At 46.6% G+C, this 27,253-nt stretch overlaps 1 protein-coding gene across 7 annotated transcripts in view; it reads right to left on the bottom strand.

The window, feature by feature from the left end:
• Window positions 1-1,222: 1,222 nt before the first annotated feature.
• Tmem229b (transmembrane protein 229B) overlaps window positions 1,223-27,253 on the bottom strand; it is a 50,727-nt gene continuing 24,696 nt past the window's right edge. For 4 of the 7 annotated variants that reach the window (XM_059279111.1, XM_059279109.1, XM_059279110.1 and 1 more), the window contains exons 4-6: window positions 25,062-25,234; window positions 22,658-22,838; window positions 1,223-4,671 (exon numbers count right to left, since the gene is read on the bottom strand). In XM_059279111.1, the coding sequence (XP_059135094.1) occupies window positions 4,147-4,650 (504 nt within the window). In that variant the 5' untranslated portion in view covers window positions 4,651-4,671; window positions 22,658-22,838; window positions 25,062-25,234 and the 3' untranslated portion in view covers window positions 1,223-4,146. The remainder of the gene's footprint in view (window positions 4,672-22,657; window positions 22,839-25,061; window positions 25,235-27,253) is intronic. The other 3 variants (XM_059279113.1, XM_059279112.1, XM_059279108.1) reach the window with 3 other exon arrangements.

Below are 27,253 nucleotides of genomic sequence, written 5' to 3' on the forward strand. Positions count from 1 at the left end.
GTAAAGAGCTTGATTAGCGGGCATGGGGGTTTGACTTTGGGCTCCAGAGCCCAATAAAAATGCTCTGGCATGGTGATGCACCTCATGTAGTCCCAGGGCCGGGGAGGCAGAGGCAGGAGGGTTCCTGGGATTTGCTGGTCAGCTCGTCTAGCCTAACCAGTGAGTTCCAGGACAATGAAAGACCCTGTCTCAAAGGAGGTGGACAGCAACTCTGAGGAGAGATGCCTCTGGCCTTCATATACCAGCACACACGTGCACCTGCACATGCACATACATACATGGGGTGGGGATAACAGGGAAAAAAAAGCCACTCCTTGAGTTGGCTACTTAATAAGTCTTACTCTGAAAGAACCACCTTATAGATTTGTTTATGCTAACACGCAAATGACTGTGAGGATGCTTTAGACTAGCCTGATTGTATAAGGAGATGAATTCTCAAAGAAAGAAATACTTTCAAGTGAGTGAGTATGTGTATATGGTAAGAGCAAAGGCCTTCCCAGTGACTTAAAAATACACTGCCATGTTCTGTAGTCTGGCAGTGGTACAGGGGCCAAGCCATTCGAGTTTAGCAGACCAGATTGAACATCTTTGTTTTTTGAGACAGGGTCTCTCTGTGTAGCCCTAGCTGTCCTGGAACTTGCTCTGTAGACCAGGTCTGGGCAATTTTGAAGTCCTCCATTTTCTTCCTGGAATCACGAAAAGTAGTCATGGGTATGGTGTGTGCCAGGGGTGGGGTAGAGGAGCTAGACAGAGCCAAGGTACTTGAAGTAGGAAAGGTCTACTTCCTCTAACAGCCCTCCTCAGGGCACGTAGCATTGCTAGGGAGAAGTAAGGAGCTGTTTCTTCAAGTACGATTTTCATGTTGTGCAAAAGGGTTCTGGCCTCTTAGCCTTTTTTGAAGTACTCCCACGCCTTTTCTAATAATTATGGGGCATACCATGTTATTGCCAGTGTGTCTAAGCGCTGCTCATCACATGGACAGGTATAGGCAACCTGTATGCTGCTGGGACTCCGTGTCTACCTTTGGCCTGGGACTACAAGAGCTATGGAGCATTGGGGTGAATTCAGGTTGCTAGAGAGGGTCAAGGCTGACAGCAGGGCCACATCCCCCTCACCACCAGCCATCCTGGTTCAGGAAGGTGTGATGCAGATAATGAAGGGCCCAACCTCCAGTAGCCCCTTGGAAAAGGGCCCCCGAGTGGAATAGATGAGTCACAGACAGTCCGGGAACACAAACACCAGTATATTTTATGTGCACAATTATGAAAAGGAAGAGATAGACAGACAGAGCAGGCAATGGGCTCACAAGTCAGTCATGTGCCTTTCTCAAGAGCCATCCAGTTGGAAGACAGTCTTATCCATTTCAAAGGGCCTGTTCCAAAACTGGGGCCTCCAGCTCATCCAGGTATGGTGGCCTCAGGGTGGAAGGCACGCTCTCTGCCTTAGTCATAGTTCATGGCTAGGTCTCTCCTCTCACCTGCCTCCTGCAGCCAACACTTTGCACAGCCCAGAGCTTCAGACATAGATTCTCACATGAACTGACCCACTCAGCAGCCTCCTGGGAGATCCATGAAGAGTAAGGGACCAGGACAAAAGGGACTCACAGATGCTCCCTATGTATTATTGCTGTGAATAAGCACAGGCCATTGTGACTCTCTGGCATGAGGAGGGGACAGGGCACTGGAAGCCTAGCAGACATCCAAAGCAACTCAACCATGCAGGGCAGCATACTTATGATCCGAAACTCTGAGATGGCTGCCTTGGGCTCAGAACATCAGAGGCTCCATAAACAGCTAGTGGACTCCCCACTGCTCAGAAAGGCTTGGTGACCCCAAACTTTGTGTCCCTGTGCACTAAGGGGTTGGAGCCCTGAAGATAGCCAATAAAGCAAGAGCTGAAATCTGGGCTACACTGGGTGAGATCTGAGCCTATGGGTCTGCGGTCAGGCCTTACATTGTAGCTTCCCCTGGCTGGGGATTCTGTGCCTAGGAGGGGCCACAGGAGAACAGGGGACCTGCATAAGCAGATCACACATTGCTGAGTGCTGCTAGGCAAACAGATTCACTCCAGGAAACCCTTCCAACAGGGGACTAAAGGGGCTTGAGAAAAATGGTGCCAGGGAATGCCTGTAAGGCAACATCTGGAGTGCTGAGACCAGGGGCCACCCAATGGCTTTCTCTGGTTGAGAACTGGGGTCTTAATGAATGCTGGTACACCTCAGCAAGCCACTAGACTCAGCTGCGAAGGTAGGTGTGAGGTGGCCTAGAGAGGCATTAGGATTCAGGGAATTGAGATAACACAGAATGGAGGAAGGGGCCTATAAAATAAGGAAGTCTCACCACTTGTAGATGGAAAGCAACCACTCCCATTGGAGGCCTGAATCCCTGGAACCCACAAAGTCCTAGAATCCAGGCTACAACAAAACCAGAAGCAGCCCCCACCACACACACACACACACACAGAATGGTGTTTGATGATGTCTACTCAAGGAAACACTTCATTCTGCCCTGGACAGAGAGAACTGTGGGGAAGGGTGCCACAGAAGGTTGAGTCTTTCTCCCAGCCCTGCTGCTGACCCTCGCCTGGTGCTCTCTGTATGCTTCAGAGACTCTCTACAGTGGCACCATCCCTTTTTAAATGATCTATAAGAAAGAAAAGGCTGACTGCTACCTCGGAGTCCCCAGGGTGGCCAAGAGGAGCCTGCCACGTGGGACGGACACTCTTTGATGGACTGACTCATCCTTTCAAAGAGTGGAGGACAAAAATCAGAAGGGCCTGGAATAAGGATTCCACCTGTCCACTGCCAGCAATGGACCCATCATGGGGGCAAGCTAAGACAACCGAGCTCACAACGCCCATGAGTGTGGCAGGGCTAATACTGTTTGAGGAACAAGCTCGAAGGGTCAGCCTAGCCAGGAGTTGTTGTAGGAGCAGCAGCCCCGAGGGTTAGCTGCTGAGCTGAGGCTATGGTAGAACACATCTTTTTCCAGAGAAGGGGCTCCAAAGAACCTTCCATGGTCTTCCATATCTAATTCCCCATGGGTCTCCAGCTAGATACCTGCTCCCCTATTTCACAGGAAGTCATATTGACTAACTGGCTTGTAAATAAACCAATGTGGGCAAATAGGACCTAGAACTCTGCCTTTTTCTCTTCCCCCCACTGTGGAGCCACAGAACAACCCCTCTAGGCCTAGATGGGCATTGGGGGAATACTATGCATGTTTAGTAGGACCTCTGCAGGGAGGGGGCACCAGACCACCATCCCTGGGCCAGGGATGCAGGCTGGCCCCCGTCCCCAGATGAAGGGGGAGGGAAGGCTGCAGGAAGGCAGTGGGGCCCATTTTAGAGCTGCGCCTCTGGCCACTGCTGTGTTCTGTAGGGAGCCGGGAGAGGGGAATCCGGATATGGTGACCGACAGATAATGGCTGCCTGCTAGTGGGAAATGTCTTGAACGTAAGAGAAAGGGGAAACGCCACCGAACACACGGGATTGAAACCCCCAAGAGCCCAAGGTTGGTGGGGATCCAGCACCACAGGGGCCCCCCAGAAGGCCATGGGAGCAGCGTGGGGCCCTGGGGGAGGGGGAAGGGCCAGAGGACGTTTTTCCCAGCCCTTGTACAAGAGCAGTGCCACCAAGCAGCCTGCTGGCTGCTGGGTCTCTCTCAGGCTGCAGCTCAGAGGCCCCTGGGGAGGTATTGGTTGCAAGCAAGCACCTGAATATTGCCTAATAGGGCCAGCCAAAGCCCAGCTGAAGCCAGGGGACAGGTGGGGTGGTGGCCCCAACAGCAGCCAAGGCCTCCTCAGACCTTGTCTCCCACCCGTGGCCCCAGAGTTCATGTCCCTTCATCAGGACAGGCCTGCTGCTTCCAAAGTCATCCACGAAGTCCAATTGTTCATCGCCCAGGCTCCAGCCCCCAGGATGGGTGGAGAGCCATGGACCAGTCCCAGTGTCCTTCTGTTGTCTGGACACCCAACTCCCCCACACCATCCCACTGCCCACCATGTGTAGTTGTGTTTGCCCTACTGGACTAAGACCCATTTGGGGGGCAGGGCTTGTGCTGAACCAAGGGGTAACCCCACCAGCGTGGTCTCTCTGTCGTTGGAGTTCCTCGGAGAGGCCTTAGGTTCTCACATTAATCTTCTGAACTCAGTCGGTCTTCACGTGGCCATTGGCCAGGGCTGGCGGACTGGCAGGCTCCCCGGGCTCTGCATCCTTGTCAAAGCGTAGGCGGAGGGTGTTGCGGATGATGAACTGCTCCATGATGAGGGCCCCACAGAACCAGGGCACAGCGTACTCCAGGGTGATGAGACCCATGAAGTCAAAGTCGAACTGGGAGTAGTCCCAGGGACAGGCGTTGAACTGGCGCAGAATGAAGCCCGTGGTGAACTCCCACAGGTAGGTCCAGAGCGTGTAGATGAGGCAGCGCACCAGCAGAGGACAGCGGCCCCGTAGGCGCAGGTACATGCGCTCCACGATCAGGATGGAGGTGCCGTAGATGAAGAGGGCCCACACGCTCGTGACCCCCGGGAACTTCCAGTTAAAATTCACCACGAACTCCCAGGCCGCCGTGAACATCACCTCGCAGAAGTAGCCGTGGATGGCATACAGGTACCAACGGGACAGTGCTGTCAGGGGCTCGGCAGAAGCCATGGTGACGACTTGGGCTTCCTGCTGGGGATACAAGGAGACAGATGAGGGGAGCTACCTGCACCTTTCCCTGCCTCCTGCTCCCCATCTCTGTGGTGACCAGGCTGGAGGGGATTTCAAATCTGCTTTTACCTTTCTCTGTCCTCTTTGTTACTAACCATAGTTTCAACCTTCTACTCTGTGGCATCACCTCAGTTCCGTCGTCCCTTAGCCAAGTGGGCTTAGGAAAAGACAGGAAGAAAGCCTAACCCATTGGCTTCCCCTGAGCAACTCTACTCATATACTATGTGGAAATGTGTACTGAACTCCGTAACACTTGTGGTCATCTGAAGTCAGTTGAAGAATCAGCTGCCCTGACCCACAGGTCTCTCCCTTTCTCATCAGGCCAATCAGGGACCCTGTTTTTCTCTCCACTTCTTTCCCAACAGTTCCAGGTCAGTCATATTCTGAGATCTAAACAGTCTCTCTCTCTCTCTCTCTCTCTCTCTCTCTCTCTCTCTCTCTATATATATATATATATATATATATATATATATATATATATATATATATATATATATTATATCACTATTTTAACAACTTTTGAGTCTCTCTCATATATTTCTCTCATATGCATCTATATATAAAATATCAATATCATATCTATATATTACCATTTTTATAGTTTTTAAGTGTACAAATCAATAGCATTAAGAACATTCATAATGTTGCACAATCATTGTTGCCATGATTTCCAGAACCTTTCTAATGTCCCAAACAGAATCTCTGCACCAGAGCTGGGATGTTGCTTAGTTGATAGGGCTTGCCTAACACCATGCAAACTGGGTGTGCTGGTATATACTTGAAATCCCACAGAGGTAGAGGTAGAAGGATTAGGTCATCTTCAGCTACATAGAGAATTCAAAGGCCAGCCTGAGCTACACTGGACCTTGTCTCAAAAAAGAGAAGAAAACTATATTGTTAAATGCCAATCCCCCCACTCCCCCTTCCTCCAACTCCTGGCGGCCATTGTTTCAGCCTCTAAATCGGACAGCTCTCATAATTTTTCTCCTGTGGCTGATTATTTGACTTAGTGTAATATTCTCCAGGTTTATGCAGGTTGTAGCCTGTGTTGGAACAAGCCCCCTTTTGAAAGATCGAAGGAATTCCACTGGATGGAACATTCTGTTTCTCCACTGTTCATAGACACCTGGATGGCTTCCATTTTTAAACTATGCTGTTACACATGGGTGAACATGCATCTATTCAAGCAAGACCTGCTTCTAGCTCTTTTGGGTCTATACCTAGAAGTAGAATCATTAGGCTACATGGTCATGTGCGGTAGCCTTTCTGAAGAACCGCTGTACTGGGTTGGAGAGGTGTCTTAGTGGTTAAGGACACTTCCAGAGGACCCGGGTTCGATGCCCAGCACCCACACGGCAGCTGTCAACTGTCTGTGACTCCAATTCTAGGGGATCTGACACTCTGGCCTCCATGGGCACCAGGCACAGACATGGTCCACATACATACAAAACACAATACACATTAAAAAATAAATTCTCAAGAACTGTGGTACTGCTTTATACATTTCACATCCTCAGCAGAACACGTACAAACTCCAGTTTCTTTGTACAACTGTCAACATTTGGTTTTTGTTTTCTCCGTAATATCCATCCTAAACTAGATACCTGAATATGATATTACTGTGGTCATGTTTTATTTTTAACTGCTACAGTAGATGGGGTTTGGCTTGCCCTCTTACACTCCTCCTCTCTCAAACCTCACTGCCGGTCAAGGCCTGGCTTCCTCCCACTGCGCTCCCCTACAGCCTTGTCTGGCTCCTAGGCCCCTGACTTGCTTCTGTCTTAGAGGGTCCGGGCCACTCATAAGGCCCACTATCAGAAGCCGGTCTATTGACTTTCTGATGCATGACCCCTGTGACTCAACTAGCTCTCTAACTTCTTGAATGAACTCCTTAGTGACTGTTTTACAGTCTTGTTACCCAGCTATTGCCCTAGGCCTCTCCTCTGTCAGAGTCTAAACAACACATCTTTTTTATGGAGAGGGTAGTGTGGGAGAACTCACAGTTCATCAAGAATGAGACGTTTTATTAGCTACCAGTGGGCATCCAGCTTGACATCTACCAATCCTGTCTCCCAAGGCAGGACAAGGGACAGAGGTTACCAAGGTGGCATCTGCAGTTTGCCTACCTGACTGAGAATCCTAACACCAACTTTTAGCTACACAGGCCTCACTGCAATAATGCTTATCTACCCTAGTGCCTTAAATCACGTTTTTAAAAACTTGCACTTAATTAAAACTCATATGAAGCCAAGTGTGGCAGCATGTGCCTATAGTCCTAGCTCTTGGAAGACTGAGACAGGAAGATTGCAAGTTCCAGGCCAGTCTGGGAGACATAGCAAGACCCTTTGTCAACACAATTAAAAAAAGGGGGACGAGAGCAAGGGTCAGTTTGCCTACCATGCAGAGGCCCTGCACTTAATTCCCAGCCCTGTGTAAACCGGGCATGGCAATATATGACCGTAATCCCAACACTTGGGAGTTGAGTAGAGGCAGGAGGATCAGAAGTTCAAAATCATCCTTAGCTACATAGTGAGGTCTGTCCCGTCTGAGCTGCAAAAGATCTGAGAGAGGGTGGTAGTGGGGAGAGAGAGGAGGAAGGGAAGAGGGGAGGGAGGACGTCTTACTCCTATTTTATATGTGAGACTGGGAGGGAATATCTTCTTCCCCACATCTCCAGGGTCAGTAAACAAGAGTTAGACTAGACCCAGCTCTCAATCCCACTTCCAGACGCAGCCTCCTGCATAGACCTGTGTGCCTCCTGTCCCTTCCTCACTCAGAAACGTGTAAGCCTCCCCCCACCCCCCACCCCCACTTTCCTAATGTAACATGATAGCACCCTCGGCCTGCCATTCAAGGCCCCAAGTACATCTCTTCCACCTCATTCTCACCACCCAGGCCTCCCTGTCTGCCCTGTTTATCCTGTTTGGTGTGCCTTCTCTCATGCTTACAAGCACAACCCTGGTGTCTGGGTGTGGGGCGTTTACCCAACCACCCCCACAGTTCCCCAGAGTTTTCTTGAGTGCGAGCAGCAGGAAATATTAGATAGAAGGATTTATTGCGGAGAATATCGTGGAGATAAACAGATAGAAAATAAAGGATAGCCTCGAGAGGGCCTGGAACCTATTCCAACGGGCCCCGACTGTCTCTGCCCCAGGGTTTTTATAGAGACACCAAGGGGTGGAGCAAAAGACCTCCTCCCCCAGCACAGGCAAGTGCAGACCATCTCAGACACCTGCACTCAGGCCCGTGGTCCTAATCATCCTCTATGTGGACCTGCTGGGTAAAGCCACGAGGAACCCGAGAACGGGCTCCCACAGGTCCCCCTTTCTTAATATATAAAAAAATAACTATTAATGGCTTACAGCAATCTCCATAGCTGTAACACCTCCCAATATGGGAGTAGAGGATGATAAAGATGGCATTTCTCTTTTGAATTAGGTCCAAGGTGACTACAGCAGTCTTAGCTGCCTCAAGCCCTTTCTAAACCAAAAACTCTTGAGTCGACTACAAACTTAAAGAATCCCTTAGCTTCATCATTACCATTAACAGGTTAACTTAAATATTGCTATACATAGTTACAATTCTCTCAATCTTACAACTCAAAGCAAACTCTTAACAGAACCATTTGAATTAGCATATATGGTGCTAAATATAGTTAACAATTTTCTCCGTCTTACAACTTTAACTCAATCATTTGAATTTTCTTGCTAACAGAACACAGGAAAAACTTCAATGTATTCACATCCAACTTAAATATTTCCTTAACTCCACAAAACCAGGGTGTATTAATATCAATAGGGTAAATATAATTTCTGCAAATATAATTAAACCTCATAACTCCTCCTTTTCTTTATAATTTTTTAAACAAAATCTCAAACCTAGTTAGAGGAACCCAAGCATACAATTTCCACAAACCCATATTGAAAAGCAATATTTTCAATCTAACCATTAACACTTTGAAAACTTTTAGCAAAACATCCAAAAGCAGTCTCTTGATAAAACTCTTTACACTTTAAAAGTAGTCTCTAAGTATACCCCATTTGCATTTCTTACTAACAAAACATGACATTAATCCGCTCAAAGAAAATATTTTTTAAATTAAATAGACTAAGGAATATTAACTCCCTTTTATAATTTTTTAAGCAAAATCTCAAGCCTAGTTATAAAACCCAAACTTCTGTTTAAACAGTTCCATTTGTAACACAAAACCAGTTCTGTAAGTAATTTCAATTTTATATAAACAGTTCCACAAAACAATTCATGAATCACCAGTTAATAAAGCATATATGCATACACAAAACTGCATCTTGATTCTAGGTAGAAATAAATTTCTTCATTTAAACAGTTCCATTTTTAACCCAATTCCAGAAAACAGTTCCTAGGTCATTACTATAAGTAAACTCAAAATTGTCCCATTGCAATGAAATCTCTATTGTTCATTTCATTTCTTAAGTCCCAAAATTCAAATGATAAATTCTGGTACTAGCCTTCCAAATATGAAGAAATCTATAACCAAAATCTTTGTAGTTTTATCTCATTTTAAGTTCAAAGAGTTCAAACAAGAAATAAATTCTGGTATCAGGCTTTCACTTCCAAATATGAAGAGACGTTTTTCAACCAAAACTTTTTGCAGTTAACAATTTTTGTTCAAACAAGCGTCTCTGAACTTATTCTCAAGCCAGGGACCTTTTTAGGTACAGTAGTATTCTAAACCGCACCGTTTTTGATGTTAGTTCAGGTTTTTCTGTGTTGCATCGATTTTCCACGGATCTCAGCTGCAGATGCCTTGTGCTGGTTCTGGCATCCGCCATTCTTAGCTTCTTAGCAGCTTCTGGAACTTTTGAAAACTGCTCAGACTGACTACTTTGCAGTCTACTAGGACACTTCCTTCCGTGTCTCAGGTTCTTTCAACCATATACATTAAGAATAGACTCACACTTTATATATACACTTTTTTACAAACTCACATATAACCTTTTGCCTTGCAAAGTATTTAGACTCACATACAACATTTACATGTTTACAAACTCACATATAACATATTAACATCTACTTATACTCCTTAAGGAAACTATAGAACTACTTTAGCAAATATATTTCTTATTACTTCTTATATACTTATATTCATTCCATCTTATTTCTTATTTAAACTTACATTTACAACTAACATCTTTACTTCTTACAAGCTTATTACTACATGTCTTAAGACTACCTTAGATATTTCTTGCAAGCTTATATTCTTAAAGGAACTCTATAGATCTATCTTACAAACTTATATAGGGCTACCATTAGCATATATCTAATTTAGCAAACATCTGAAGATTTCTTTAACACAGATCTAACAAGACAGAATTTTTACAAACTCACATATTTTATTTTCATCTTTTTCTACTTCTTACTCTTAATTATTATCACTATCTCTATTAGAAAGATTTTCTTAACTAGACAGGAAGTATGTACATCATAGCTAAAGTTTAGAGTTTATAGTCAGCTTTGCTATAAAGCACTGGGATTTAGTGAGTGTTGTTGTTATAGAATTGTGATAGTTGTTGCTAGGGGACTATAGTAGTTCCCCTAAGTGCTTCAATTCAGACAAACGTTTCTATTACAGCAGTACTTTTGGTTTGTTCTACCAAAAAACTTCACTTCACGCTGAGGGTGAAATTACCGTATTTAGCTGCTGTAAGGTCTTTGCCAAATACCGCACAGCTATTAGGTGATATAAAGTATTTTTCCAAAGGAGCTAGTAAAGCCAAAAGTGGCACAGCTCCGAACTCTGTTTTCTCACTGTTTGCATTAACCAGTGACAAAACCTCAGAAACACTAATCGAGCCACTTTTATTTTGGTTCCTTTATAGGAACATCATTGGAGCTGACCCTTCCTTAGTTCCACACTCCTTAGGAAATGCTCCGGTAACCACCAAGCTTCATTCTCCTCTTGTGAAAAAAGACAAACATGTCCTCCACCGAATATTAACACAGGATCGGGACCCTTCCATAATCCCGAGCAGGGATCTTTCCATTTCGCATTACCCTCAGCTAAAGAACCAGGAAGATTGGAGTGAGCTCTAATAAGGCCCACAAAGCATGGCAGCTTTCTTTTGTGAATAGCATCTTGAATTTATTGAAACATTTTTACTGGATTGTTGTTAGTTCCAGTATTTTTACCAAAACTGTTACTATTCAAAAGAGTTAAGAACATAGATGTTCTTTCATGAAACATATACTCTGAGAAAAAGCATTTTTAGGATTTAGCATTTTTATTTTATTAGCTTTAACTACTGATGTTTTCCCATCTATAAAGCAGTCATTTCTTTTTGAATGCCTGTTTCTTATCCCCTTAATTAGATTTGCAAAGGAATTACTCACTGCAGGCAGTTTGTTCAAAAGGCAAAGAACTTTTTTAATTTCAATGTAAGTTTCTTCATATCTAAGACAAAGTTCAGTGTATAAACTGCTTTCCCTTGTTTAAAGGATTTTAAAGTGGCTTGTTTGCTCTTATAGGTAGCTTTTTGTCATCCAACTACCGTAAAAATTTGCACAGCTATTAGGGTAAATAAGGCATTTTACCAACCCCCAAACTGCAAAGTGCCTAGTTCCATATCTTTTCAATGTTTCATTGGAACTGACACTTAAACTCTTAGATGATTTTCCTTCTTATTCTTTTAAAAGCTGTATTTTAAGTTTACCATGAACATATTTTCGAGCTGACAAGTGTTTCAGGGCAATGTCACCATCTTTAGCGGAAAAACTACCTTTCCAAGAATGCATTTCCCTTATATCAGTCCATAATAATATCAGTCCCTTATATCAGTCCTTTATATCATTTCCCTTATATCAGTCATTTCCCATAGTTCTTTTCGGGTCTGAGAGTCAACTGGTTCTCTTTTACCAGACTTGCTTACAAATTCTTGCCCGGGAGGTTTGAATCAAAGTTTTTTGCTTTTGCAACGGGAGATTTGAACAAGCATTTTACATTTTCAGCTATGGCACGTTGGGAGATTTCTATTCTCTCCTCAACTGGCTTCAACAGGTGTCTCTCCTTCATTTGACACGGGCCCCCATATCAGAACTGCACCTGCCTCGTTAGCGTGCATTGAGGTGGGCAATTTCTGATAGCAACTTTCCTCGGGGCTTGTGCTTGCCTTAGCCAGTCAGTGAAAAACAAGATTATGTACAACAGCTTTTCCATAGTTCCTTCAGAAGAGATTTTCTCCCACTGATCTGTCTCGTTTTGCTTGTTCCTTCCTTCCCCAGATGCAGAGCTTCAGGTATCTCAGGCTGCTCTGTTCCTCTGCTAGCTGCCTTTGGAGGTAGGGGCTTTTTCCCCCCCCACAATCTGCCTCAAACTCTTAGCAGCTTTCACAGGTCATGCATTTTCTGGGGAGGATTGTGTCCCTTTTGTTTCTTTGGAGTCTTTTTCCCAGACAGTTCCCAGTTTGGTCTCAATTTATCCCCTCTACCCCAGAAACAGTTTCCGACACTACAGTGGCAGCTTTCCCTGCTACTGAAGGTAGGGCTTTTTGTCCATTTGTTTTCTGAGTCTGTGTGGTTTGCGTACAGACTGAAAATCTAACAAGGGAGGTTTTTGCCATTTCTAAACTCCCATTAGGACAGGCGTTTTGTCTCATCAGGCCTTCACCTGGCCCAGTCCCCCAGTGGGTTGCGTTTGCTTGTCTGGGTGCTCAAGGACGGAGCTTATACCAGAGGCAATCACCCCTTAGAGTTACACTCCCTCATCTCAGGGAGTCAGTTGAAACAAAGCTTTTCTCAAAGATATGCTTTCTCTGACAAAAAAGAAAGCTTTACTCCTGGATAGTTCTGTTCTGCCCTGGCTGGGCTCTTTCCCCAGACAGCGTTCTGACTCAGCAGCACAACTGCTTCAGACACAGTTCAGCTTTACTGTTTTCCCAGAAAGGTCCTTACTGATAGGAAAGCTTTTTTCAGATGTCTTTTTGCAGCAGTGGACCTACCAACCCGGGACTTGTAGGAAAGCAGACAACTGTGCTGTTCCCACTGGCTTTAGCTTTGGTTGTTCATTAGCAACCTTCCCCTGGGTCCTGCACCTTCCTGCCTCAGCTCTGTGCTCCAGGAAGTTTGCAACTGCAGGAACCCTAGTATCCCTGAAATGCACTCCAACTCAGAAGCTGGCCAGTCCCTCTGGGTTTTTGCTCAGAAGAGAGGCTACAAAGCTAACAGTTTGCATTGCTTCAGGGGATCTTTGCATTAGGACCATTAGGAGCACCTTTTCATTCTGAAATGCTCAACTCAGAAACAAAACCCTTGATGCCTCAGCTCGGTTGTAACTGAAAAGCTTGGCTTTTTTGCTTTTCTCAGGTAAAGTTTCTGGCCCTTTTGGGCTCTCTGTAGCTCTTTACCCACACTCTCCCAAGCGTTTCCCTCAGGGTACTCTGACCCTCTGCTTTTTACTAGCTTGAAGAGACAGAGCTTAGAAGAGGTTTTTAGGAACTTGTCCCTGCCTCCTGCATTACAGGGAGGATTTTTAAAGCTTGAAAGAACTTAGGTTTTGCTGTCTTCAGAGGTTTGTTGTTTTCCCTTTGAGCTAATCACAGGTGGTCTCCATACTAATATCTTCAGGTGATTCTAATTTTTGCCCTTTTGAGAAAGTTAAAGGCTTTAGTTTTTAAGTTTGAGAGCTTTTAGTTTGAGAAAGATTAAGGCTTTTCAGAGATTTTTTCCCCCAAATTTTCCAAGAAAAGCTTTATAGTTTAAGAAAGATTTTTTTCCCCAGGAGAAAGACCAACTTTTCCCAAAACTTCCCAACTTTAAACTTTTTGGCTTTTTATACCCCCATTTTTGCCTCAGGGAGAAATCACTTTCTCCTGCCGCTTGGACTTAGCTTTTCAGCTGTCCTCAGTTCGAAAACGTCCATAGGAAACTTTTTCTTCCCCATAAGCTCAAAGAAGAGCATTTTTACTACCCGTAAAGCCCAAAGAAAGATTTTTCCCAGTTTGCCTTCATAGCCCCCAAAGTTAGGAAACTGAAGTTTTTCTGTCTAGTTGCCTTACTTATTTTTTCCTACACAATCTTACACTTCTAAGTTTTTCCTACACTATTTTACTACCCTATGCCTTATACTTATTTTTCACAGATAGAAATTGAGAAAGGGATAGAAGATAGAAAATTTTGACAGAAGAGAATTTCGCTGCAGCATCGGACATCCTTCCAGTCCGCTTTCCTTTTCTCTCGAGGATAAAACCCCTGCCTCTCAATATATATAAAAAATATATATTTTCCATAACACTGGCATGCCTCATCCACTGGCAGGGCTGAACTCAGCACTTTCGCCAAAAACTCTGTAATAAAACTATTATTTTCCTTTATCTTTAGTCCCTATTACTTTGTCTTTAGTCCCTGTTCATTTGTCTTTAGTCCCCCCTTTTTTATAGTCCCCCTTTTTTTCTTTAGTCCCTTTTTTCTTTTTTCTTTAGTCCCTTTTTTCTTTTTTCTTTAGTCCCTGTTCAGGCGCCATTCTGTGGGGCGTTTACCCAACCACCCCCACAGTTCCCCAGAGTTTTCTTGAGTGCGAGCAGCAGGAAATATTAGATAGAAGGATTTATTGCAGAGAATATCGCGGAGATAAACAGATAGAAAATAAAGGATAGCCTCGAGAGGGCCTGGAACCTATTCCAACGGCCCCGACTGTCTCTGCCCCAGGGTTTTTATAGAGACACCAAGGGGTGGAGCAAAAGACCTCCTCCTCCAGCACAGGCAAGTGCAGACCATCTCAGACACCTGCACTCAGGCCCGTGGTCCTAATCATCCTCTATGTGGACCTGCTGGGTAAAGCCACGAGGAACCCGAGAACGGGCTCCCACATCTGGGTGATCTTCAGAACAAATCTCTCCTTTCCTCAGCCACAAATCCTCTTTCCTCTGAGTTTCCACAGCACCCCACCCCTCTGATGTGGATTATTTTGTTAAATTCCCTTGATAATTTTCAGTTCCAAGCCAGACCTTATCCACTTGGTCAACACAGCCTAGACCTCTTCCTTCAGTAACACAACCAGATTCCTTCTCTTTCCTGGGCACATCTTCCTGATGCCCTGCAGTTACCTCAAGCTCTTTCCTAAATCAAACTCAGTATCTTTCCCCCAAACCAGTTTCTCTCCTTTGAACCTTCCTGATTAATGGCTCTACCAAGCAACCAGTTAGAAATGAGAGGCCTCTTGTTACATTAACCCAAGTTTCTGGGTGTCAGGATCTATGTGTCAGGTTCATTGACACTCCACAGTGTGAACACAGGACTGCACTCAGCAGAGGGATGACAGTAGTTCTCAATCATCAGCAAATGCCACCAAGGATATCATCCCCAAAAAATATCCGAAATCACCCATCATTTCCTATTGTAGCTCGGGCTTCCGTGGATCAGAAGATCTCAGCTGGCCTAAGTCATGAGGCTGTGAGTCATCTGAGGCTCTGTTCTGTGCTCAGCTGGGGAGGTTAAACTGGAGTGGCTACATTCCATCAGTTCTCATCTTCGTCCTGGACACAGTAGACTGGCACTTATCTCATGGTAAGTGATAAGTCTTAAGTCCGAGAACAAGCTGGCCCAACCACACAAGTGTTTGTCACTCTGGCCAAGAGGAATAAACAAGGGAGGGAAGTCACTATTAATGGTCCAGGGGTACAGCTGAAGATAAGGATCAACATCTAATGTTCTGTAATACAGTAGGCTAGCTAAGGTTGATTGCAATTCATTGTGTATTTCAAAATACCGAGCTGGGAGGATTTTGAGTGCTCTCAAAAAAAAAAATGACGTTTCAGGTGATAGTGCCAATTACCCTGATCAGATTATACATTGTGTGCATGCATGGAAATGTCACACTATACCTCATAAATACGAAATTTTACTATATGTCTCTTAAAGAGTTGTGTGTTTGGCAGGGTCTGATGTATCCCGGTTTGGCCCTTGAATTCACTGTGTAGCCAAAGATAACCTTGAACTTCTGATCTTCTTGCCTCAACCTACCAAGTGCTGGGATTACAGGCATGTGTCACGCACAGTGCACAGTGATGCCATGGGAATCGAACCCATGGTTTCCTGTATCCTAGGCAATCAATCAGCTAAGCTCTATCTTCAGCTCCCATTCAATATATTTTTAATATTATCATTATTTAAATTCTTTTCAAAAATAAAAAGGCAGCCCATTTTTTTTTTAAAAGCCCTTAAGGCTTAAGGCATGTCTGCGAACATCTCATTGATCAGTCAGTCATGTGGTAAAGCTAGTAGCCCCTGCACTTGGCACCTTTTGAATCTCTTGGGAATCCTTCTCCTTGTTGCTGCTGTCCTGGTTCAACTGCATCTCACCAGGCAGCGCTAAAGTCTCCCAGCCTTGACTTGCCTACTTCCAGTTCAAATCCATAGCCAAAGTGTCAAGCGAGGGTGCTCCCCGTTAAAAGCCCATGTGCACATCTTCAACATCAGCATCCCTCAGAGATAGCTGGCAAAGTCCTCCTGGGCCCAGCTCTGCCTCTGGATCCGGGCCAGCTCTGTGTTTTGGATCCCAGCATCACTGTCTTTCCTGGGATACCCTTCCCATTTGCTGCCTTTGCACCCCCTACCCCCATCTGCCACAGTCCACGAACCTCCCGTTCTGCGAGACTCGAGTGCTGTCCACCGACCTGTGTGCCACCTCCATGCACCTTGTTCATCTGTCCCAACAGCCCACCCTCACTTTGCTGTGATTCATCCAAAAGCTAACAACGCCAGTAACCATCTGAGGAACATTTCACACAATGCAAAGAGAAAAGGTCAGGATTTGAAGCTGTGTAGTTAACACTGGATTTTGCAAGGGTGTATTCCTGTGTAAATGCGCAAAATATTCAGCACAAATTGTCACTGGATGAAATTATATATGATTCTTCACTACATTTGTCTGTATATTCGAAACTTGACAAATAAAGTGGGCCCAAGGAAACCTGAAGTCATGCAGAACTGACGTAGGTTTCTCCCTCCTGTGCCATCCTCAACATAATTCACTACTTAGATGTGAACACGGTGTAGTGACTGAGCTCAGCAACCCTACATCCTAACTGTTTGGGCCAGAGTCCTGCCTTGATATCCCAAATCTGTAAGCTCTTTGGCAAGCTTCCTCCAGCACCCAGCCTCAGTTTCCTCTTAAATAAAGCAGGGGTCATATAAATGACCACCAGTTATTGTGAGGATGAATTATCTAGCTGCTACTAAACACTGCAAATAAAGGCTACAGCAATGGCTCACTTGTTGTCCTTCCAGAGGACTAGGTACCCAGCACCCACATGGTGGTTTACAACTGATCATAACTCAAGTTCCAGGGGGTCCAATGTCCTCTTCTGGCGTCTGCAGTAACTTCATGCATATGGTACACTTACATACATGCAGGCAAACACATACATAATATTAAAAAATCTTAAAGCACACACACACACACACCTGCTAAGATCATGTCCTTTCTGGCATAGCCTCTCTTGCTCTTAGGGTCACCTTCCACTTCATGCAGTGTCACTATGCCTCTGCCCTAGTCAGCTTGCTGGCAGCTTCCCCTGCTAAGCAGGCTTACGAGACACTGAGCCACGGGACCAGAAAACCCTGTGAAACAATAGTCCCACACACATAGCCTGGGAGAGCAAATGTGAGGTCCCTGCTTCCCTGTGGCTGCCCACAGCTGAATTAAGAGGAAAGGCCAGCCCTGAGGCTCAGGCTGGAAAATGGATAGAATAAACGAGGCAACCTTCCCAGGACAGCCTTGCAAAGTCCCACTGTTTTGTACATTTCCTCCACAGACCAAGGAAGAACAGACTTGGGTCACAGGGAAACGCAGGAGGGGCTGACAGCTTTAAGGCAGGTGGTCCAGGCAGAGTTCCAAGACTACTGGGCCTCCTAACCTGACTCAGGCCCCTTAGGATCAGGCCTGTCCACTTGCCCTGCACTCAAGTGGACACTAGGCAGGGGATCCTGGGATGGGGAGCTTCCCACTCAAAGGTCTCCCCTAGAGCAACTGGATATGACTATGTGGATCTCCTCACAAGCCAACGTGTGTGTGTGTGTGTGTGTGTGTGTGTGTGTGTGTGTGTGTGTGTGTGTTGCTGGGGATCAAACCGAGGACCTTGGACGCGCTAGGCCAATGTCTTGCTACTGCACTCCTTCCCCAACCCAATCCTCCCGCTTCTTCATGTTGACTTTAAATCCCGTTCTACTTGTCTCTGATCCCACCTTCCTAGAATGGCCAAGAATGGTTTCTCAGCTGGGAACTGCCAGCTCCAACTTTCCCAGGTGACCTGGAAGAGCTGGACCTCAGAACTTTATCAGCAGAAGCAACATGGAAGGAGTTCGTGTCGAAGGAAGAGAGGAGCCTGGGACAAAAGGGAGCCAGCTCAGAGAAAAAGGGGGAGGACAGAAGAGAGGGAAGCCCCCAGCCTGGCTCCATTTCTTGTCAGCAGGAAGCACCTGGGCAGATGGAGGGACGCATACCTAGGCGAGGTCAGACCTTGTCCAAGGGGTGGGGTCAGGGGAACACAGCTGGTCCACGCTGTGATGTGAGCAGCTCAAAGACTGGCTGGGGGCAGAAGACGAGGATACAAGAGTCTCTTGGGTTGGAATACAGCTCTGTGTAGTGGGAAGTGCTCAGATGAAAGAGAGCATCTCAGAACATCACCCTCAACTCCCGTTTCTAATAACCGTAGGTGCTATGCCCGAATTGTGTCTAGGACAGGCTCATCCATCCTCTCCTGGTTCCGACAGGCCTGCTCCTTGTCCTGCCCTCCCTTCCCCTTCTGCCCCTTCCAATAACTCCTTGCTCAGCTCTGGAGTCAGAGCCCTGGGGAAATCTACAGCAGGAGCCAGCAGCTCCGTGGGTGGTGGCCCCGTTCTCCTGATGATAAGTACCACTATTCTAAGGACCATGACATAAAGATGGGACAGCCCAAAGGTAATCGGGGTGGCACAGAAGAGAATGTGGCCAGGATTGGAAGCATGAGGGAAATATTTGGAGAATGTGGATGGTTTCACCCTACTCATGCCTGTTGGTGAAAGAACACAATGTCCCCGAGAAGGATCAAAACTCAAGTGATTCGTCAGCGTGAGGGAACAAGTGGTGGGCGGGGTCAAGGGAGCTGGCTTCTTGCATCCTGTTCCCAGGAATATCTCACCTGAAGCTCTCAGAGTCTGCTGAGGCTCTAACGGAGGGCAGCGTCACACAGAATGGGCAATGGAGACGGGTGAATCAGCCTTAAAGAGACCAGGATAGGCAAAGCCAGATGGAATGGTCGCCTTTGGTTTTCCCATAAATTCTGATTTTATTCCAGGAAGTTAAGATACCGTAACACAATGGCTCTAGGGATTCCTGCCCAGGGGAGCATCTTGCTAGGCTTGGCATCCCATTCTCTTCCCGAGCTTCACTCCTCACATCCAAGCACCTGGATCACTACCATTCCATGCTCTGAGGAGCCATACAAGCCTGTCTAGGAGATCTCTGGGAGAGGATCTTGAGTTCTGTCCCTAGCAGGATTGGGACTGAGGGTCGGAGGAGTCAAGGATGGCAGTGAGGGTGGAGGGCAGGAGTGCAATCATTCTACACTGTTCTATTGGCAGATCTGGAATGGCCATGGGCATCCCTTGTCATCAAGACAGAGGAAGAAAAACAGACACACTTCAGGGCCAGACTGAGTCAAAGGAGGCCAGTTCCTGTGGCCAGTGGCTAGCTCAGATGCCACCAACTTCTACCCTTCTTTCTCTTGACAGGCCCCTGGATCAGTGACCCTGAAGGTCTTGATGAGGTAGTTCCCTTACCTCTCAAGTGACAATAAATACCAGGTGTTCTCAGCACTTAACATGTTTTAACTCAGAGAATTCTGAAGCCCATTTTACAGGAGAAGGTGGGGGGGGGTGTAAAAAAGACAGAAAGAGGTTAAATAATTAGCCTATGTTTTTACAGCACTAACTGGCTGGACTAGGAACTAAATCCTCATAAGTCTGGCTCCAGAGTCTTCATGCCTAATCAGCACCCTGTGCCCCAAAGACTGGCTCCAGGCTCCTCGGAGGTACTGCATCTTCCAAGGTGCTGTCTCTAGATACTGAGAGGCGTCTGGAGTATCAAGAAGATCCATGGAAATGGATGTGTGCTTCTCACTAGTCCATCCAGCACGCTCAGAACTAAGTGTTAGACATATCACAGGCTCCTGGCCTATTTCTCAGACCAAATTCTGGCAGGAGCCATGCATAAGTACTCCAAGGTCAAAGCTAACCCTCACAGGACGATGGCAGCAGCCAACCTTTGGGGCCTCAAGTCATGAGCCAGTTAAAGACCCTTTGCCAGGGCACACATTACCTAGTGCTTTCCTAACTGCCAATCCACCCTGGTATAGAAATCTGAGACAGCTCAGCCCTGTTCTGGAAATGCCAGCCAAGAGCAGTGGCCTGTGTACAGGATGTCCAGAGGAGCCATCTGTCCAGAGCAACAACAGCCAGGGTGTCAGAAACAACCATCCCACACAACACTTGGGAAGGATTCAGACACTGAGCACATCCCAGGTGGGAAGGATAGCGGTGGAAGTGTTCTGGGGAACACGAGAGGGCCTGGGAAACGGGGTTTGTCCTGGCCCAGAGATTCACTGGGCTTGGGAAGCCATGGGCACCTTGCAGGTTGGGGCCACGGGCTAGGCATCCTGTGCACTGTCTAGAACGCTCTTCTCGGGCCTCCACGTGGCTGTCTCTCTGTTGTCTGAGACTCAGGTCTCAACTCAGCTGTCACCCTTCTGAGACCTTCCCTGAGCCCCCAGTCAAAGGTGGACTTTTTATTACTCAAATTATCCCGTCTTATTTTCTTTGTAGCCCTTTCGAATAGTGTGCTACCTGCTCCAACTGCAGTGAGAATTCTATAAGGGGTGAGGAGGCTTAGTTTTCTTCCCTGATGCCTGGCAACGATGCCTAATAGTTTCTGGGGTAGATGAATGAATGGATGGATGGGTGGGTGGGTTGATGGGTAGATGGAAAGCTAGGCCCAAGCAGACCCAAGGCCTTAAACACGGTAAGAATGGGTATATAGAGCTAGCTAGCTCAGTCTTTCTCCTTTCCTTTATTTGGGAAATATAGTCTTTTAAGATGTTTTAATTCTAAAATTTAAAAATATCTTATTTTGTTCAATTACTAAAGTAACATGTGCTCACTGCTAACATTTAAATATTATAGGAAGAAATGACTTAGTGACCCAAAGAAATCCCCCCCATCCCACTTCTTAGAGAAAGTCACTATTAATGGTGCCTTCTGCAGCCACCCTGATTAAACTGTTGCAGAAGAAGCCAACCCTGGCACCACAGAAAGGAAGAGCACTCATAACAAAACCGAAGCCACAGAGCCGGTGTCTGTCCCCTTTGCAGTCCCCCAGGTGCCCTTTCTAAGTCACTGTAAAGTACAGTCTGCCCCCTGCCATTTTCACATAGCTCAGAACTGTCTTTGCCAAGTTCTACAGCCTATGTGCTCATCCTTACAATAGCTATATAATATCCCACCAAGTGGAAAACTATAATTTCCTTGACTAATATGTTCAACAAAGGTAATAATTGTTTTCCATTTCCCCTATTACAGAGAACACCACGGAAATACCTTTCATGCCTGTAACAAAAGAAATTTAGTCATTGTCTTCTTTGAGACTATTTTATAGTAAAAGATCCCTCCCTCCCTCCCTCCCTCCCTTCCTTCCTTCCTTCCTTTCTTTCTTCCACCATTTTTCTTTATTTGAAACAAAGTCTCATTGATCCAAGGCTGGCCTCAAACTACTGATCCTCTTGCCCCTCAGCTAAGGACATGCACCCCCCCCACACACACACACACATTCAGATAGCTTTCTTGTTCTCTTTTTTTCTTTCTTCCTGCCTTCTCTCTGCTTCTCCAACCCAGACAGGGCCTTGCTATATAGCCTAGACTGGCCTCTATCCATATATCTGTCTGTCTCTGTCCTCCAAGTGGGGGTTTACAGGCATATGTTCCCATGCTTGGCATGAAAGATCTCTTCATGAGTAATTCCAGATGTGGAACTATTGGATCAAAGGTGTGACAGTCTTCGGACTAATGGTGTAGATTACCATGGCAACCTGTGCCATGTGATGAGTAGGTCTCACATCTGGGTCACTATATCACCACGGTGACCTCCATGAACATCTTCCTACTCCCAGTCCCCCTCAAGACCAGGTTCACGCATCCTATTCTGGCTGCAAATCAACTCAAGAACACCCCCTTAAACAACCTGTTAGTAGCACACTGACTTTGCAAGCATAAGCAGACTGGTAAACAGGTTCTAACCCTCAGCTAGGAAAGATGAGATCTACCTACAGCTGAGAAATAATTCAGTTGCCCTGTTCCCCCTCCCTGCATACTCCAGTATAGAATCAACTCTAGGTTCCAAGAGACCAGCCCAAGACCTCTTTAGATGGTCTCAGTGCCAAGACAGCAGTAGTGTCTACTGCCTGCCCTGCCTCATTGGAACTTCCTTCTTTCCGGTCCCCGACCCCACCACTGTATTGTCTGCTCTGCACCGACAGAATGGCCTTCAGGCCTCTGGGGCTTAGGGATATTCAATTGTCATTCTTTAAAGTATCATCAAGGAAAATCCAGAGGCAGAGACAGGGATAGAGGCCAGATAGAGACCGACAGGTTCCTCTGCAGCCAAGGCCTTTTACCTCTTGAGGAAAAAGAATATGAGTGTCTGATTTTATCTCTGTCAGCCAAGCTGGGTCTGGCTCAGTTTTAGAAGCTATAAGACGGCTCCAACAGTGACATGGCCTGAAACTGCTCAGCGCTCCCCTCCCATTCCAGAACTGTAGCCCTGTGACAAGCCCTTGGACAGGAAACAGGCTGAGAACTGGAACCCCAAGACCTGTACCCATGCTGATGAGGTGCCAAATGGGGAGGCAGACAGGGCCAGTGATCCTCACGTCTGGGGCACACTCACTTAACTCAGCCTTGACCGCAGGGCTGGGAACAGACATCAGGATCGCTGTGCCGCTGTGTCCTGGTTTAACCTTGTCTTGGTATCAGACTGGACCTTGGTGCCATTCTCAGCGATGTGGACAAGCATTCACTCCAGAGCTCAGCTAACTCTTGGCTGGTTGGCTGGCAGCTTCCAGGTGTCTCTGGGAATAGAAGAGGAGGCCATCGTTAGTTTAACCCACCCCCAGCGCTGAGCCACCAGGACAACTGAAAGGTAGATCTAAGACCAAGTACTCAGCAATAGGCCACCAAGGTTCCTTTCCTAGAACCATTCTGCCATCCTTTCTGCTCAGGGCAGGTCAACTCAGACATCAGAGGCTGGGATGGTTCCCTGACGATCATCTAGAAGGGTTAGGACTTAGGGGCATTTTGTAGCATGCATGAATGGATGCACGCTTTGAAGTCTAAAAGAAGATACCATTTTTTAGAATCCAGCTCCCTTCTCAGCTTCAAATCATACCTCACCATGCAGTGGAGACATCTCTTTGCAAGGGTAGTCAAGAGCTTCATGGAAGGCAGTCAACACAGGATATTTGGTTTAGCATTTAGAGAATGCAGTATACCACACAAGCAGAGAAAAGCAGAAAGTGTATGAAGTACCTCCCCACCCCCAACCTGAGTTGAGCCTGGTAGTATACCCCTTTAATCCTAGCACTCAGAAGACTTAGGCAGAAGAAATTTCCCAAGTTCAATGTCAGCCGGGGCTACACAGTCAGTCCATGTCCAAGAAACAAACATATCAGCAAAAAGCCCCAAACCTTACCTGCAATCCACTACTGTAATATTCTTCTCATCATATTAATAACCAGACTATTGGTGAGATCCTTTATGGTAAGGTTGAGAACTGGCTATAAGCTGATATGAATCTTACATCATATGGCCGTTTGCCACATACATTCTCTCAGTAACATCCCTGAGACATTTTTTTTTTTTTTAACAATACTGAGGATTGGACCCAGGACTTGACATATGCCAGGCAAGGTCTTGACCATTGAGTTATATCCCCAGATCTTTAAAAATTGTCTACCTTGAGGAAGAAACACACAACCCTCCTACCTCCCAGAAGATAGAATTACAGGCTTGGCTAGCAAGACTAGCAAGACTTGACCATTGACTTCACGAAGACTCCAGAATTACCTTGTTCCAAAAGGTACCAGAGCTGCCTTCCCGCTCCCTTTGATACAGAGCCTTTCTGCAGGTTCCCAGATGGGACTTGGCCCAGCACATGCGGCCACTTAAAAGCTGACAATAATGTGGAGGGCGGGCTGAGAGGTGGCACTATCATCCCCATGATGGGTAGAACACAGAGGTGCCGACTTGTACTGATACCCTGCCATCTTCTCCCTCCCAGAGGCTCTGAGTGGAAGCAAATCCTCTCCTATTGTCGCCTGAGCTGACAACGTGTAAGGCAGCAGATTGTTGACAAGAGCAAGTTTGAGGGTAGGGGCTAAAACGTGCCCTGCCAAGACTGCTTTAGGGACATACCTGTCCCCATGTCTGCTCTTTCCCTGGTCTCCCAGGCCTCTGCACAGAGAAAAGTGAAGGTACATGCTGTGTGTGCATGTATAGGCTGCTATGCTCAGCCTTGCCTATCTCTCCCCAACTCCCCCATAAACAGGAAGCTCAGCCCTCTCTCACTTGCTCTTGTCTTCCTCCCCTCTCCTGGCTGCCTGACTGGGGAGGGGGCAAAGGTCACCCTGGCACCTACCTATCATCTTGAGGAAAGAGTCCTAACGAGGCATGTTCCATATCCTCCGCCACTAGCACCCTCATGACATGTGGCCTGGAGAGTTCAATCCCACCCTTGGGCACTTCCCCTTTCCTGGAGCCTAGGCAGGCCACAGCAACAGCACATGTCAAAACAGAAACAGAAACCAAAAACCACATCCTGCTCCTTCAGCCTGGTGCTGCAGGCCTCTGCAGCCAGCAGGAGATGTCTCCACTGTGGGCAGTCAGAACGGGTCTCTCTGGGAATCCACCTCTGGCTGGATACCTCCTGCTTCTTGGTCTGCTGGCTTTTTCTCAGGGGTGGGTAAGATGCTAGGGCCATAGGAGTCCCACTTTTTCCTGCAAGTACACAAGCTATCCCCAGATCCCTCTCATACTCCAGCCTTATCCAGGGGACAGAAGCTCTGGGGCTCTTTTGTGGGTCACATAGCCCGAGTCAGAAGCTTGGGCAGCGTGTGAATGTGCCAAGTGCCCTCAGCCAGAGTTGGACCTTCTCAAGCTTATCAACTCTTGTGACTCTCTTAGGACACCTGTAGAGCAGGGAGGTGGTGGTGGAGATAGTTACTAAGGCATGGGACATTAAAAGATGTGGTTATATCTACATGTCTGATTCAAACCCCAGGCCTCGGGCACCTCACCCCTTTGAAGCCCAGTGCATTGTGCCTTCAAGCTGCTTCCCTCCTGAACCTCATCTTCAAGGCCCATGTCTACTCAGATCTTGCGTATAGTGTGGTCTCCTCAGTCTATCCTGTGGCCAGTTATTTTGTACAAGTTTCTTTCCAGTTTCTCCATTAGCGTGCTTGAGACATTCCTGGGAGAGGGAAGGATCAGGGATTAGCACTCAGTTTCAAGCCCTCTCTCTTCTAGCCCTCCTCCGCAGCCTACAGACTCTTACTCTTTCTCCTGCTCTGTGAGGCCATCCCCAGCCTCCGGGTCATCCTGTCATTACGTTCCCATGAGACTTTGACCATGTTTCCACAAAACATGTCATCCCGTTTGAAAATAACCTCACGTGTGTTTATTTCCCCTCCCACAGGATGAATTCCTGGAGACCACAGATCTTCTGTTGGACAGCGAGACAAGCAGAGTTAGAGAGGGGTTCAGCTAAATTCTCGGGTGACTGAGTCATCTACTTGGTATTAACCAAAGCCAGCAATGCCCGGAGTTTGTCTGTAATATCGAGGGCACCTTCATGGAAAGGGAGCTCTCTCATTAAGCAGCATCAAGAGGGGTCTACAGGGCTATCTTTGCAGACGAGAGGAGCAAAAGGGTGTTCCTCTCCTTCTTCCATGTCCAAGCATCATCACAGACCGGAAGTGGGTGTCATGAGTCTGGACAACACAGGAGATCTGTCTGAAAGCACACAGGGAGAGTGAGGTTGGGAACCGTGTCCCAGGCGGGCATCCCTGGGGACACTACAGGCTCCTAACTACATAGGCAGAGGTTTGGTAGGTCCAGGTCAGAGGATACAAAACCGGTTCTGTTGTCTCTACAATGTGCACGGCAGTCGGTTCTCATGAAGAGGATTCATTTCCCAAAGAGGTTTAGCCAGCAGCTGCTGGCAGGAAAGTCCCCTGCATCATTTTCTCTCCTCTGTAACTATTTAGGGTAAGCTGGGCTTGCAGGATTCAGTCTGCTTCTCTGACTGGCATCTAAATCCTCTCACCTCCTCTGTCTCCATGGGCTGGGACCTAAGAAGGGAGCCAGACAGAGGTAGAAAACACCATCCTTTTCATTTGCAGGCCTTTCCTCCCAGAAATTCCCAAATCTCCCAGAAAAAAAAGGTAAAGATCAAATATTCAAACTGGGCTTGGCATTTGCCTATAATGCCAGCACTCAGGAGGTGGAGGCAGGAGGATCAGGAGTTTGAGGCAAGCTTCAGCTACTTATCAAGTTCTATGTAAGACCTTGTCTAAAAACAAAACAAAACAATGATAATAAGTCCACTAACAAAAAATCGGATGGTTCACCAAAAACAACAACAAAAAACCACTTTCACAATCAATATAGAGCACTTCCCTAACCAGCTGTGGGGGATTCCCTACACACAAACACACACACACACACACACACACACACACACACACACACACACACACACACACACACGAGAGAGAGAGAGAGAGAGAGAGAGAGAGATTCCTCAGCAGATACCCACTGCTTATCCTAACAGTTTATTTGAACCCTGACATTATACCCTGAGATAATAGCAGATCCCACAAAGTTGAGAGCTCACTCCCATATGGCTGCCTCACCTCAGATGCCAATCACAGGTTTTCACCAACACTTCTGACCACTGACTACAAACCATTATTTCTGGACCCCCTGTTTCCGCCTGATTCATTTGCTAGGATGTCTCACAGAACTCACAGACACACATACCTTGCCCAGGGCAGCCGGATGAAGAACTAAACGGAGCAAAGGAAAGGTTGTGGAGTTGGCACTCCCAGTACCCTCTTAGCAACTGGGGACACAGCAAATGTTGATGGGATTGTCATGAGTTTTTATACTCCAAAAGGTTGATGGCTAGGGCTAGAAGGTCCACCCCTCTAATCTCTTTATCACGAGGTGTTTTGGTGATTGGCTCCATCCTAGCTAGGGCTCCACCCTAAGCATTTCATTAGTGAAAACTCATGTGGCTCATTCAACGCTGTGTGAGCTTATTCTATAGTGAGACCAGCCCTAAACACTATGGATTTGGCAGGTTCCCAAACCACAGAGTGACCACCCAAAGTTACAAACACAATTGGAGACCAGGTACCCTCAGGAATGGGCAGTCTATCATCATCCCCTGGGAAGTGACTAGGAGGCACAGACACACTCAGAATGG

The sequence above is a fragment of the Peromyscus eremicus genome, chromosome 14, assembly GCF_949786415.1.
Source record: "Peromyscus eremicus chromosome 14, PerEre_H2_v1, whole genome shotgun sequence".
NCBI lineage: Eukaryota > Metazoa > Chordata > Mammalia > Rodentia > Cricetidae > Peromyscus > Peromyscus eremicus.